We start from the raw sequence: 15,502 nt of genomic DNA on the forward strand, positions 1-15,502 counted from the left end.
ACATCAGTCAATGCTGAAAGAAAACCATCAGCCCGGAATTCTATATCCAGCAACAATATCCTTCAGGAACGAAGGCGAAATACTGACGTTCCAAAGTAAGGAAACCAAGAAAATTCATTGCCGTCAGATCTGCTCTAAAAGAATTGCTAAGGGAAGTTCTTCAGATAGAGGGAAATGATATTGTAGGAAGACCTGGAACACTGGGAACGAAGGAAGAACAACGGAAATGGTAAACATCTGGGTGTCATGGACCATGAATCATGTCCCCCCAAATCCACATGCTGAAGCCCTAAGTCCCCGTGTTGGAGGCAGGGCCTTTCGGGAGTGGACTACGTTAGAAGAGGTCATAACGGGGGGGCTCCAGTCTGACAGGATCGGTGTCCTTACAAGAAAAGGAAGAGACACCAGGGATGTCCCCTGCTCCCCCCGTGCCCACAGAGAAAAGACCACGAGAGGACACAGCTGTCTGCCAGCCAGGAAGAGAGCACTCACCAGAAACTGGCATGCTGGCACCTGGTGGCACCTGATCTGGGACTTCCAGCCTCAAAACCATGAGAAATAAGTTTCTGCTATTTAAGCCACACGACATGTGGTGCTTCGTAAGGGCAGCCTAGACTGACTCATACACTGGGGAGTAAAACAGATCACGCCCTCCTCTTGAATTCTTTAAAATGTGTTTGATAGCTGAAAGCAAAAATCATCACATCACCTGAAGAGGTTTTCAGTAATAAAGATAATGCATAAAACAGCTGATAACATAAAGGTGGGAGGACAACAGGACCTATTTGTTGATAAAGTCCTACATTCCGACTGAGTAGTAAAATATTGACTCTGAGTAGATGGTGAGGAGGTGAGTAAGTGTAGTGCAATCCCTAGGGTGACCACACAAAAATATATGCAAAATCACAATAGATAAATTAAAATGGACTACTAAAAACATCACAAATAACCCAAAAAGGCAGGAAAGGTGAAAAAGAGGAATAAAAAAAGAGAAAAAAAAAAACAGAAACAAATAATAAAATGGTAGACCTGAATCCAAACATACCAACTATTGCATTAAACGAAAACAGTCTAAACACACTGATTATAAGACAGAGATTGTCAGAATGGATCAAAATGACCCAACTTTATGCTGTCTACAAGAAACTCACTTCCAACATGTGTAGGTAAAAGTAAAAGAATGAAAAATACACACGGTGCAAGCACTAATCACTACACTTCTGGAGTATTTACATTAATATCAGAGAGAAGACTCCTGAGCTAAGGAAATTGCTAGGGATAAAGAGAGCATTGCACACAGATAAATGGGTCCGTTTACAAGAAGACATAACAATCCTAGATGAGTAAGTGCCTAACAAGAGAGCTTCAAAATACATGAAGCAAAAATTGACAGAACTGCAAGAAAACCCAGGAAGCCCGCAATTATAGCTAGAGACTTCAACACTCTTAGCACAACAGTTGACAGAATTAGTAGACGGAAAATTCTCAGGCATATAGAAGAACTGAATTAGTGTGACTTGCATCTGTAGGACATTCCACCCAACAGCAGAACACACACCCCTTTCAAGTACACACAGTACATTCACCAACATGGCCCATATGGTGGTTCACAAGAGATATTTCCAAAAATTTTTTAAAGTTGAAAAAATACAAAGTATGTTCTCTGACCAAAATGGAATTAGACTAGAAATCAATAACAGAGATAACAGTAAAGTCTCTAAACACTTGGAGATTAAACAGCACTCTTCTGAATAATATGTCAGTTTAAGAAGTCTCAAGGGAAATGGGTAAATATTTTAAACTGAACAACAATGAAAATACAACATATCAAAATGTGTAGGATAAAGTTAAAAGCCGTGCCTTGAGGGAAATTTAGAGTATTAAATATTTATATTATAAAATTAGAAAGATTTCAATTGGTAATCTAAGCTTCCGCCTTAATAAATTAGAAAAAGAAGAGCAAAATAAACCCACAGCAAGCAGAAGAATGGAAATAATAAAGATAAGAACAGAAATCAATGGCATTAAAAAAATAGAGAAAATCAGTGAAACCTATGCCTGGTTCTTTGAAAAGATGAAGAAAATTGATAAACCCCTTGCAATATTAAAAGAGAAAACAAGAGAAAAGACATAAACTAACAATATCAGGAATGAGACAAGGAATATCACCACAAACCCCGCAGACATTAAAAGTGTAATAAAGAAATACTACAAACAACTTTATGCACATGAACTAAACAAATTTGGTGAAGCAGACCAATTTCTCAAAAGCCATGAACTTCCAAAACGTGCCCAAGAGGAAACAGATAACTTGTACAGTTTCATAACTATAAATAAGATGTTTTTATCATTTAAATCTCCTTAAAAAAAATCTCTAAGCCAGGATGGCTTCTTTGGCTTAGTCAGTGAAATAATTAAAAACGAAACTAAATAAGGAATGGAAATAACATAGATCCTACACAAAAGAAATCAAAAGAGTAGGGAACACTTTCCAATTCATTGTGTGAGGCCAGCATTACCCTGCCACCAAAACCAGACAAAATGGTATAAGAAAGCTACAAAATTCCTCATGAACATAAATATAAAAAAACCCAACCAAAGACTACCAACTTGAATCCAGTAACACGTAAAAAGAATAACAAACCACAGTCAAGTGGGCATAATCCTGGGAAGGCAAGGCTGGTTCAATACTTAAAGATCACTCAGAGGGATGTCAGCAAAAACGGCAAAATAACAAATTCTTTAAAATCTCTCCGCCATAAAATTAAAACACTTGCAAAAATTGTTGCAATCAACTTTTTCAGAGCTCTGGAAATTAATCTGGGGAGCACATATCCAAGAAAAACAGTTGAATCTCAGTAAGAACAGCAAGATTTGTGGTGTTTTAACTTTCCCAATTCTCATACCTCCCTCCCCAGCTCTGAGTCCAGAGTTTGCAATTACAGTGAAAACCAGCAGTGTTAAAGCCTCCTGAGGGGGAAGAATGGGGTGAGAGTTCTTTCAAAGCCCCACTCCAGGTGAATTGTCACCATCTGATCTGTTCAGTGGTTCTGGAAAACTCTACTCCCAAGCCTGTCTTTATCTATTATTCAAGACTGAACAGAAGCTCACTGAGTAAAAACAGTCTTTTCCCTGTGAGCATTTGATGAAAACAGTTACAGGCAATTAATGAGCATCACGGCTGCCTGAGGTAGTGGATAACAGTCGGGCAAACAACAGGCTAACCAATGAACTTAAAAGGAAACGCTGGGGCCTGAGATGTCCATAGAGGGCTCTGAACAGCTCTGGCACATTCCTGGGTATCTAGGAGGCCACACAGAGACGCACGGTCAGGAAACACCCAAGAAGGCCCTGACCTCACACGTCTGGCTGACCTTGAGATTCTGCGGAAGCATGAATGAAGGCAAGGGGCAGCCGTGGACCACCCAGCTATGGGGTGTATGCCTGCACCCACACCCAACAAAGGCCCCTGGCAAATGCTGGGAGACTCGCTGGTTACATGCAGCCAAGGAAATCACTATCCAATCATTAGCTGAATAATAAGGTCACTGAGCAGAGGCTTCAGTGGCTCGCACAACACAAAACACAGACTTCACAGAATTAGTTCAAAACAGTGACTGGACACACAGACAACGGCAACAACAAACTCTGGGGAGGAGGGCGAGAATCTGAACTCCAGAGTTTCCACATTACATTACTTAATATTCAAGTCATTGACAAAGAATTACACGACATGCAAAGAAACAAGAAAGCACGGCCCATCCGTGGGAAAGGCAGCAGTCCACAGAACCGCCCCTGAGAACGTCCAGTGTTAGTCCATAAACAGTCCTCACATCAGCTATCTTATGTCTGTTCAAAGAACTAAACAAAACCATTTCTCAAGAAATAAAGGAATGTATGAGAAGAATGTGTCATCAAATAGAGAAAATCAATAAAGACAGAGATTTTTTTGAAACTACACAGAAATTCTGGGTTTGAAAAGTTTAATGATGGAAATGAAAAATTCACTAGAGGGGTTCAACAGTTGATTTGAACAGGCGGAAGAAAGAATCAGACAACTGAAGATAGGTCTCTTGAAATTGCCCAGTCTGAAGGGCAGAAAGAAAAAGGAATGAAGAAAATGAACAGAACCTCAGATGCCTATGGGACAATATCAACTGTACCCACATTTGCATAATGGGAGTGCATGGGAGAGGAGAAAGAGGAAGGAACAGAGAGAATATTTGAAGAATTAATAGTCAAAAACTTCCAAAATTGAACAAAAAACATGAATCTACACATCTAAGAAGCTCAACAAACTCCACACAAGATAAACTTAAAAGAGACCCACACTGAGACATATTAAGTGTCAAACTGTCAGAAGCCAAAAAAAAGAGAGAGCAAGAGAAACTTGAAAGCAGAAAGAGAGAAGCGACTCATCACACACAAGGGCTCCTCACTAAGGTTTACAGCTGATTTCCCTTCAGAAGCCATAGAGGCCAGAAGGCAGTAGGATGACATTTCAACTGCTGAAAGGAAAAACTATCAACCAGAATTTTATATCTGGCAAAACTATCCTTCAAAACTGAAGGAGGGGGCCAGCCCCATTGCATAGTGATTAGTCCAGCACGCTCTACTTTGGCGGCCCAGGTTCTTGGGTTCAGATTTCAGGCACAGACCTACAACACTCATCAGCCATGCTATGGCAGTGACCCACATACAAAATAGAGGAAGATTGGCAGAGATGTTAGCTCAGGGACAATCTGCCTCATGAAAAAAAAAAAAAAAAAGAAGGAAAATTTAATATGTTCCCAGATAAACAATAACTGGGGATTTTGTTGCTGGTAGACTTGTCCTACAAGAAATGCTAAAGGAGGGGCCAGCACCATGGCCAAGTGGTTAAGTTCACGCACTCTGGTGCGGCGGCCCAGGGTTTCGCCAGTTCAGATCCTGGGCATGGACATGGCACCACTTGTCAGGCCATGTTGAGGCAGCATCCCACATGCCACAGCTAGAAGGACCCACAACTAAAATATACAACTACGTACTGGGAGGATTTGGGGACAAAACACAGGAAAAAAAAAAGAAATGCTAAAGGAGTCCTTCAGGTTGGAATGAAAATACACTAAATAATAACTTGAAACCACATGAAAAAAATAAACAACAGTAAACATAGCTATATAGGTAAATATAAAAGTTTTATAGAACTTTCAGTTTGTAACTCCTCTTTTCCTATATAACTTAAAATACAAGTGCAAAATTATAAAACTATAAAGTTAATGAACTAAAGTTAACGTACAGAGACATAACTTGTGGCAATAGCATCATAAAGCATGGGTGGGGCACAGAGCTATAAAGAAGCATAATTTTTTATTGAAACTAAGATGGTATAATTTCAAACTTTATTATTATAAAGTTAAGATGTTAACTGTGATCCCCAAGATAACCACTAAGAAAAGAAGCAAATAGATCTGTACAGAAAGAGATACACAGATACATAGATATGGATATACAAGGAAATGAGAGGGGAATAAAAATGTTATACTAGAAAAAAATTAATTAATCATAAAAAAGACAGTAATGGAGAAAATGAGGAACAAAAAAAATATGACACATAAAAAACCCCACAAAATAGCAGAGGTAGGTCCTTCCTTCTAAGTATTAATTTAACTGTAAATAGAGCCCACCCTCCAATTAAAAGGTAGAGATTGATAAAATGGATTTTTTTAAAAAGCATGCTGTCTACAAGAGACTCACTTTAGATCCAAAGATGCAAATAGGTTGAAAGTGAAAAGATGCTGCATACGAACAGCAACCGATGGAGACCTGAGGCAGCTGCAATAATGTCAGACAAAACGGGCTGCAAGGCAAAACCACTACAAGACACTGTACATTGATTGATATGCAGAGATTAGGGGCATTATATACTGATTGACATATCTAGATTAAGGGCATTATATATTGATAAAAGGGTCAATTCATCAAGAAGATATAACAACTATACACATAAGCACAATTAACAGGAGAGCCTCAAAATATAAGAAGTGAAATCTAAGAGATTAGAAGGAGAAAGAGACAGTTCAGCAGTAATACCCAGGGGACTTTCATACCCCGCTTTCAATAATGGCTAGAGCACCAGACAGAAGATCAATAAGGAAGCAGAGGACCTGAACTACACTGCAGGCCGGCTAGACCTCACTGACGTCTACAGGACACTCCGCCCAACAACAGCAGAAGACACACGTTACTCAAGCAAACCCAGAAAATTCTCCAGCACAGACCATATGTTAGGCCACGAAGAAAGCCTCAATAAATTTAAAAAGACTGAAATCATATGAAGTATCTTTCCAACTGCAGTGAAATGAGGCTAGAAATCAATAACAGAAGGACAACTGGGAAACTCACTAGTATATCAAAGTTAAACCAAGTACTCTTAAACAAAGCGGAATTACAAGGAAAATTAGGAAATATTTTGAGATAAGTGGAAACGAAAACACAACATACCAAAACTTAGGAGACGTGGTGAAAGCAGTGCTCAGAGGGAAATTCATAGCTATAAGGCCTGTGTTAAAAAAGATCACGAATCAACAACTAACTTCACACCTTAAGAAACTAGAAAAAGAAGAGCAAGCTAAACACAAAGATGGCAGAAGGAAGGAAATAAAGACGAGAGCAGAGATAAATGAAACAGGAAATAGAAAAACAACAGACAGAATGAAGGAAGCCAGAGCTGGTTCTTTGAAAAGTTCCAGAAAACTGACAAACCGTCAGCTAGATCGACCAAGAAAAAAAGTTGGATAACTAAACTTACCAAAATCAGAAATAAAAGTGGGGACACCAATACAGACCTTACAGAAATAAAAAGAAGCACAAGACAATACTGTGAACAATTGCACACTGAACAACTAAATAACCTGGACGAAATGGACAAATTCCTAGAAACACACCAACTAAAAACCTGACTCAAGAAGAAATAGAAAACCTGAACAGACCTATAACACATAGAGATTCTTTTTGAGAGATTTAATCAGTAATCAAAAACAAAATGAGAGGCATCCAGATTGGAAATGTAGTAAAACTATCTGTATTTGCAGGTGACGTGGTTTTGTATAAAGAAAATCCTAAAGAATTCACAAAAGAATGAGTAGAGCTAATAGACAAATTTGGCAAGGTTGTAGGATACAAGACCAATGTACAAAAATCAACTCTGTTTCTGTATATTAGCAATGAACAATCCAAAAATGAAATTAAGAAAACACTTCCATTTACAGTAGCATCAAAAAGCACAAAATACTTCACAACAAACTTAACAAAATAAGTCTAACTCTTGTACACTGAAAACTACAAAACATCATTGAAAGTAATTTTTAAAAGACCTAAACAAATGGCAAGCCATCTCACACTTGTAGATTAGAAGACTAATGTTAAGATGGCAATATTCCCCAAAATTGATCTACACATTCACTACAATCCCAATCAAAATCCCAGGTGCATTTTTTGCAAAATTCGATCCCAAAATCTGCATGGAAATGCAAGGACCTCAAATAGCCAAAAAAAGTCTTGGGTGAAAAAGAAGAACAAAGTTGAGAACAAAAGAACAATTTCCAATTTCAAAACTTACCACAAAGCTACAGTAATCAAGACTGTGTGGTACTGACACAAGGATAGACAGACAGACAGACATATATATCAATGGAATGGAACTGCAAATCCAGAAATAAATCCTGACACTTCCGGTCAATACATTTTTTTTTTTTTAAGATTTTAGTTTTTTCCTTTTTCTCCCCAAGGCCCCCTGGTACATAGTTGTATATTCTTTGTTGTGGGTCCCTTTTTTTATTAGTTGTGGCACGTGGGACGCTGCCTCAGCGTGGTTTGATGAGCAGTGCCATGTCCGTGCCCAGGATTCGAACCAACAAAACACTGGGCCACCTGCAGCGGAGCGCGCAAACTTAACCACTCAGCCACGGGGCCAGCCCCCGGGTCAATCCATTTTTGACCAGTGTGCCAAGAAAATCCAGAGGGAAAAATGTCCTTTCAACAATGGTGTTGCAACAGCTGGATTTCCATGTGCAAAGGATACTGATGGACCCCCGTCTCACACCACACAAAAAAATTATCTCAAAATGGATTAAACACCTAAAGGTAAGAGCTACAACTAGAAAACTCTCAGACGCAAATACAGACGTCAATCTTCATGACCTTGGATTAGGCAATGGTTTCTTAGATATAACAACTAACACATAAGCAAAAGAGGATAAACTGGACTTCATCGCAATTTAAAAACTTTTGTACATCAGAGAACACAATCAAGAAAGTGAATGGGAGTAAATATTTATAAATCAGATATCTGATAAGGATCTAATACCCAGAATATATAAAGAACTCTTACAACTCAATGACAAAAAGATAAACAACCCAATTCAAAAAACAGGCAAGTGATTTGAAGGGACATTTCTCCAAGAAGACAGATGAACGGCCAATTCACACAGGAAAGATGCTCACTGTCATTAGTCATCAGGGGAATGCAAGTCAAAACCACAATGAGACAGCACCTCACATCCACTAAGACGGCTACAGTCAAAAAAAGTGAACTGAAAATAACAAGTGTTGGTGAGGCTGTGGAGAAAACAGAACCCTTGCACGTTCCTGGTGGGGCTGAAAAATGGCGCAGCTGCTCCGGAAAACAGTTCGGTGGCTCATCAGGAAGTTAGACACAGAACTGCTAAATTCCCAGCAATCCCAAGAGGATTGAAAATATATGTTCACACAAAAATTTGTATAAGAATGTTCATAGCACAACTGTTCATAACAGTCAAAAAGTGAGAACAACTCAAACGTCCATTAGCTGACGAAAGGATAGACAAAATGTGGTCTGTCCACACAATGGAATATTACTCAGCCGTAAGAAGGAATGAAGCACCCACAGTTGCTACAACATGGATAAACCTTGAAAAACCTCCACCATCCTCGATGTCTCACTGGTGAGGCTGGAAGGCAGGAGCTCACTTTCCCAGGCTGCCTGGAGTGGGGCGCAGCCTGGGACCCACATGGAGCCAGGAAGAGTAAGGGGAATCTGCCACAGGCTCCTCAGACAGCGTTTGTCTTCCAAATAGAAGAAACAGCAGGTGACACCCTGTGTGGGTAGAAATGCCCCCGAGACCCCTGCCCCACGATGTGCACACACCTTCCCCCAGTGACCCCAGGGAACACTAATCTGGGCACTGCTGTGAAGGGGACTCTGCAGAAGGAATTAAGGTCCCAGAACAGCTGGCACTGAGTTCATCAACAGGGACATTACCCTAGGTGGGCCTAGCCTCAACAGTTGAGCCCTTAAAAGGGAGGGGGCTCCTCCTGGCCAAAGATTTGAAGCATGAGAGCATGTGGACACAAGGGGGATTCTCCATGGCTGGACTAAAGACGGAGGGGCCACGTGGCAAAGGACCTAAGAGTGGCCCCCGGCTGCCAGCCAGCCAGGAAACAGACTCAGACCCAGAACCACAAGGACATGAATTCTGCCAGCAACTGAGATGAGTCTGGACAAGGATTCCCAGACAGCTCAGTCAGCTGGCTGTGCATTCCAGCCTGTGAGACTCTGAACAGAGACCCCAGCCACACCACAGCTGGACGTCAGACCTACGGAACTATGAGCGGATAAACAGGTATCGTTTAAGCTACAGAACCTGGGACAATTTGCTGTACAGCAGTAAGAAAAAAATACACACACGCCTCTTGTGTGTTCTTCTCTCCTTAAACATGGTGGCCAGAGCTACGGAAGCCTTCTTGGGACCGGGAGGCATTAAGCATAGAAGGATCTTTATCTCATGCTCAGGACGCCAGAGAATTAGAGACAGACAGAGCCTGTGCCCCGTGAGGTTCTCACGACGACTTGGAAACGGTCCCCAGCGAGCAGCCTCCGGGTGTCCACACCCTCACCACAGCAAGCCGCCTCTCCACCTGCTCGGAGCTGCCGGGTCTTCACATAGAGCACGGAGAAGGCAGCATTCTAGGACTGCTGAGAACAGATTTTCCCAAGTCCTGTTGCCTCTACTGTCCCGAGGGGAGCCCGGTCACCAGGGGAAGGAGCCTGGGCTGCCCACACGAACAATGAGGGCCTGGGGGTGCACCGTCACGAGGAGACGGTACCCCAGAGGAGAGAATGGGGTCCAGACACAGCAGTGAACCACAGGGAGAGAGAGGCCGTTATCCCCGCCAGTCCATCCAAGGGATCCATCCCCACGGGGACATCAGACGCCGGACGAGCCAGGCTGGACCCTTTTGTGCCAGGCATCACCGTGAGAGTCAGGAGGAGGCACCCACAGAGCCCTGCCCCAACTCCTGACCCACAGAGCCGCGGGACGCACACCCACTGCTCCTCCCGGACTCTATGTCTAGGAGCATTTGTTACTGGGCACCAGATAACCAACTGACTCAGGCCTGATGAGTCTGCTGAGCATCCCCCCGCCACCAAACGCTGCCTCCAGGCCTGTTTCTGAGATGGTCCCACAGGATGGATGTCAACTGACCTGTGACATCCAGGCGGAAGGAGACCTTCTGGCCCCCGGCCTCACAGCTGTACTCCCCGGCGTCTGCCTTCCCCGCCTGCTGCACCACCAGCCGCCGGGTGCAGCCCTTGGCCTCCACGTGCACTTTCGAGCTCTCACTCAGCTTCTTCCCGTTCTTGAACCACGTCACCTCCGTCTGGGCCTGGGCCACCTCGCAGCTCAGTGTGGCGCTGGCCCCTGCCTGAGCCTGCACCTCCCTGCGGGCTGGCTGGTCCTTGGCAAACACCATCGTGGGCTCTGGGGACAGAGAGGGACACGGGGTCAGAGGCCCTGCTGAGGTGAGGTTCCCAGTCCTGGAGCCATGACACAGGCTCCGGACCCCAGGCAGTCTCAGGTCGTGCCACGGGGATCCCTGGTGGTCGGGTGTTGCACACAGGGCCACCCCAGCAGAGGTGGGCCCGATGCCTGACCCTCCTGGGTGTGGCAGGAAGGGGCCTCAGGGACCACCATGAGCGGCGGTGCCTGGGACAGACAGAGAAGGCATGGAAGGCATAGTGGAGACCCTCCCAAGGGTCAGGATCGGGTAGAGCAGGACTGGGAGCACCTCCCAAGAGGCCCCAGTGGCTTCTAGAAAGAGCTGTGGCCTTAGATCCACCGAGATCCAAATCTACCCTTCTGAGAATACTCCCAGCACCTTCTGGATCCCCTCAGCTTCATTTTGTCATCTTTGAAAGGAGGACAGGGCTTCAAATTTCCTTATCTTTTATTTTCCACATCTGCATTTTTCAACTTTCTAAAAGTGAGCTTTGTGGGCAGTTTCTTTTCCCAAATCCAGAAGCAACTGCCCCACGGCAAGCATTTGTCAAAGAAATGAAAGGCCCAGTGGGTGGTCTTGCAAGTGCTGGATGCAGCCAGACCTGCTCCCCCCCCACCAAGCCCCGGAGGCAGTGCACTCACCACAGACACGCAGCCGGAAGTCCACGGAGTCCTCGCCCACACGGCATGAATAGGTGCCCTCGTCCTGCCTGGTGACAGAGGCCACCACCAGCCGGTGCCGCGTGCCCACGTCCTCCTGCGAGAAGCGCTGGCCCAAGCCACCAAGCTCGGCCCCATCCTTGTACCAGCGCACGCGCACGTGGGCCTCCGACGTCTCACACTCAAAGCAGGCTGGACCCCCAGCCACGGCATCCACGTGGCCGCCCACTGTGTCCTTGTGCAGAAAGGACGTGAGGCCTGCGAGGGCACACAGGAAGTCAGGGGGCCAGCAGAGCCACGACCACTGGCCCAGACCAGGGTCCCCTTCAGCAACAGGACCGGCCTTGGCTGCTGACTGCCAGCCACCCAAGTGCCACCCACTGTTAGGAAGCTCCTCGTCCACCGAGCAGAGCCGCGTCCCCCATCCTCCCGCACCGTCACCTGAGCCCTCTACCCCCACGCACTCCACAGGGACAGAAAACAGTGGATCCCACTGCCCAGAACCCCCCAGAGCCTGCCCAGAGCTGGGGGACAGAACACGTGGCCGTGGCCATGTTGGGCCCAGGAAAGACGTGGTCGCACACACACCCCACCGGCATCACCTTGTACGGACAGCTGGTACGCGATGCGGCTCCCGCGGCTGATGCACTCATACAGCCCGGCATCGTCTCGGGCCACGTCCTTCACCAGCAGGGCCCACTGCCCGGCCGACGCCTGCACCTCATACTTGGGGCCCGGGGGCAGCGCATGGCCATCCTTGAGCCATGTCACGGCTGCGGCCTGGTCCGACAGCTCAGCCAGGAGCTGCGCCTCCTCATGCAGCCGGGCCAGCACCTCCCGAGCAGCTGTTGTTGGAGGCTTGGTGGTCAGCCCTGGGGCCGCTGGGGCCACAGACAGGTGGACAGAGGGGGCATGGACAGAGAGGAAGAGAGGACAGAGAGAGGAAGACGAGGAGGGGTAGGGGAGACAGACGGGGAGCTGAACCTCTGCACCACTGAGGGCTCCCCAGCCCCTCCTCCGTCACACCCCGTGTCTGGGACCGCCCACTGGGCCTGGGCAAGCTGCCTGGCACACCCACCGCCCAGCCTGCTTCATCCAGGCACCCACCCAGCAGTGCCCCTGCCCCGAGAGCAGCAGCAACCCTCCAGGAACCCTGAGGCCCCGGGACCCTGTCCCACCCCACGCCCAGAGGAACCGGCTGGAGAGGCCCAGGGGTCACCGGCCAGGCCCCTACCTCGGACCTCCATGCGGATGGTGCTCTCGATGCCATTGGCCACAAACTTGAGCTCAGCGCCGTGCAGGCTGGCGGGCACTGAGCGGATGGTGAGAGTGTGCCGGGCGCCGTCGCTGCGGATCACATACACGCTGCTGGCCTTCAGGGGCTGCCCGTTCAGGAACCACTCACCCACCGAGGCCAGGGTGAGGTCCACCGAGAAGGTCGCCTCGCCGCCCTCCACTGCCTCCACTGCCTTCAGAGGCGTCCTCACGGCCAGCTGGGGGGCTGCAGAATGGCAGTGTCAGGAAGGAGCCAGGCCCCTGCCCTCCTCTCCTCCTCCTCCTCCAGAGCCCGGGCCGAAATGCCTCGTCCTCCAGGAAGCCCGGCAGACAGATGCACGGCCACCACAAGCGAACGTTGGACCCAGGACGAAGCGGGGACAAGTCAGAACTACCAGAGATCCCCTCCAGATCCCACAAAACCGGGGGGTGGGGAGGGGCTCAAATACTGTCTCAGGGTCCCCTCCTCTTCCCACAGAGGAGGTTCAAACAGCATCAGGACCCTGGCACCACCCCTACCCAATAAAGAGGCTCCATGAGGTCACTGGGGCCTCCTCAGGCCTGGGCTATGCTCTGGGTCTGACTAACACAGTGGCGGATGGCCCCCAGGCCATCACCACGTGGCGGGTGGACCGAACCTTCCACACTTACCCAAGTGGACAGTCCCCGGGAACTCGAGGTAGGGGCTCTGGCCAAAGCTGTTTACAGCTGACACCCGGAACTGGAAGTCCCCCTCCTCAGCCACGCTGGCCACCGTCAGCTCGGGTGTGGCCACCCACTCGGCCTCGTGGCACCGGCTCCAGGTGTAGGCCCCGAGTCGCTTCTTTTCCACCAGGTAGCCGTCAATGGTGACAGGGCGGTCCCCATGGGGTGGTGGGGACCAGCCAAGGGTCACAGAGCTCTCCGTCCTGGCCTTCACCACCGGGGCCTCAGGGGCGTGCAGGGGTGGCTTCCTAGGGGCTGGGGAGAGGACCGGACCACGTCACCGACGGGATCTCCTCCCTGAGCCCTAAGTCCAGCATCGCCTGGGTCGGGGAAGGGCGTCAGAATCTCCAACCCTCCCAGACCCACTCTGGTGGTCTGGAACGGCCACAGCCCAAGCGGACCACTGGCCTGAAGGGAGGCTGTATGCCCATGACCCCCAGCCCCGGTCCTGAGGGCAGCTGGGCCTCAAGGGCCACCAGGAGCTGTCCACGTGGCCTGGGGACAGATCCCTACCTGTGCATCGGGATGGTAGGGTAGGCAGTGGCTGAGGCAGGGCACAATGACCCTTCTGGGGGGCTGAGACCTGCGTGCAGGGGCACTTTCCTGCCCCTAGCAAAAGGCTGACCCTGTGGGGGTTGGAGGGAGCAGGGACCTGCTGCCCAATCTACAAACTTGACACCAAAGGCCGCAGAAAGAGGACATGATCACACATGATGCCCCACACACATGCTCTGCTTCTAGAACAATCTGCACCTTCCCTCTGGTTCGAAGTGGGAGGGACCACCAAGACTTCTTCACTACAAACGACTAGGGTGACCACAGTGAAGGAGAGAGCCAGCAAACCAGGGATCCGAGGGGACAGAGCTGGGACAGCGGTCACCCCCTCCATGCAGCCCTCCTTGCAGCAAGCCAGTGCAGTGGGGCCCAAGGGGGCAGGCTGGAAGGGGTGGGTCCCTCCACCCGCAATCCCCAGGCCCTTACCCGACACACAGAACTGGGTGGATGTGCGGCAGTCCCCAGCCACGAAGGCCACCTCGCCCATGTCGTCCAGGTTGCACCGGGAGATGGTCAGCGTGTGGCATGTGCCTTCCACAGTGATGGCCACGCGGCCCCCAGCCACCACCTCCTCCTGGTTCCGCAGCCAGCGGACGGGGCCCTCGGGCCTGGCCAGCTCCACGCAGAACATGGCCGTGTCCCCAACTCGCACCACCGTCTTCCGCGGGAGCTTTCGGGTGAGGTTGCCTGGGGTGAGCAGGGCCCTGAGCTGGTCAGACCCTGTGCCGCGCCCCCAGTCCCACACGTGCCCCGCCCTCTGTCCCCTAAATGTCCCGCCCCATGTGCCCCGCTCCCTGTGCCCTGAGCGCCCTGCCCCCTCCGCCGTGACCCCTGTCCCCGGAGGGTCCTGCCCCATGTGCCCCGCCCACATCCCCTGAGCGCTCCCGCGCACCTCGCACCGCCAGCTCCGCCACCGTGCGGCTGCCCTCGGCCGTCTCGCAGATGTACACGGCGTCGTCGTCGGCAGAGACGTTGCGCACCGTCAGCCTGCGCTCCGTGCCCTCCTCCTCGATGCCGTACTTGGCGCTCGCCCGCAGCCGCGTCTCCTCTTTGAACCACGCGGCCTCCGTGGCTGGCAGCGGCACCTCGCACTGAAACGTGGCCGACTCCCTCTCCTGCACCTCCAGGTCCTGCAGCCGCTTCCTGAAGGGCACGGTGGGCTCTGCGGGGAGAGGGCAGGTGAGCGGGACGGGGGCACGGGAGGGGGCCGCGGGGAGGGGGCGGGGCCGGGCAGCACAGGGGGCGGGGCAGGGGAGCGCAGAGGGCGGGGCAGGGGGTACACGGGGAAGGGGAGTGAGGACAGGAGGACACGGGGAGGGGGGCGCCGCGGAAAGGGGTACGGGGGAAGGAGAGTAGGGGGCAGGGGCTGCAGGCAGAGGGCTGGGGGAAGGAGGGCAGGGGAGGGGACAGAACGTAAAGGAAAGAGTCCCCCCCCCCCGCCCCAAATATGAGAAGTCTGGAAAAGCACAGGAGAAACGAGGCGGGCGGAGCGGCCCCGCCCACCAGCC

At 49.4% G+C, this 15,502-nt stretch overlaps 1 protein-coding gene across 26 annotated transcripts in view; it reads right to left on the bottom strand.

Moving 5' to 3' along the window:
• The window catches only part of OBSCN (obscurin, cytoskeletal calmodulin and titin-interacting RhoGEF), a 154,010-nt gene that overhangs the window by 133,649 nt on the left and 4,859 nt on the right, over window positions 1–15,502 (bottom strand). For all 26 annotated transcript variants that reach the window (XR_011525376.1, XM_070569985.1, XM_070569987.1 and 23 more), the window contains exons 3-9: window positions 14,887–15,156; window positions 14,421–14,681; window positions 13,386–13,694; window positions 12,694–12,960; window positions 12,062–12,340; window positions 11,442–11,717; window positions 10,506–10,781 (exon numbers count right to left, since the gene is read on the bottom strand). Coding sequence is in view for 25 of the 26 variants with exons in the window: in XM_070569985.1 (XP_070426086.1) it covers window positions 10,506–10,781; window positions 11,442–11,717; window positions 12,062–12,340; window positions 12,694–12,960; window positions 13,386–13,694; window positions 14,421–14,681; window positions 14,887–15,156 (1,938 nt within the window). In the remaining variant the exon portion in view is untranslated. The remainder of the gene's footprint in view (window positions 1–10,505; window positions 10,782–11,441; window positions 11,718–12,061; window positions 12,341–12,693; window positions 12,961–13,385; window positions 13,695–14,420; window positions 14,682–14,886; window positions 15,157–15,502) is intronic.

Source organism: Equus przewalskii, chromosome 13 (genome assembly GCF_037783145.1).
Source record: "Equus przewalskii isolate Varuska chromosome 13, EquPr2, whole genome shotgun sequence".
NCBI lineage: Eukaryota > Metazoa > Chordata > Mammalia > Perissodactyla > Equidae > Equus > Equus przewalskii.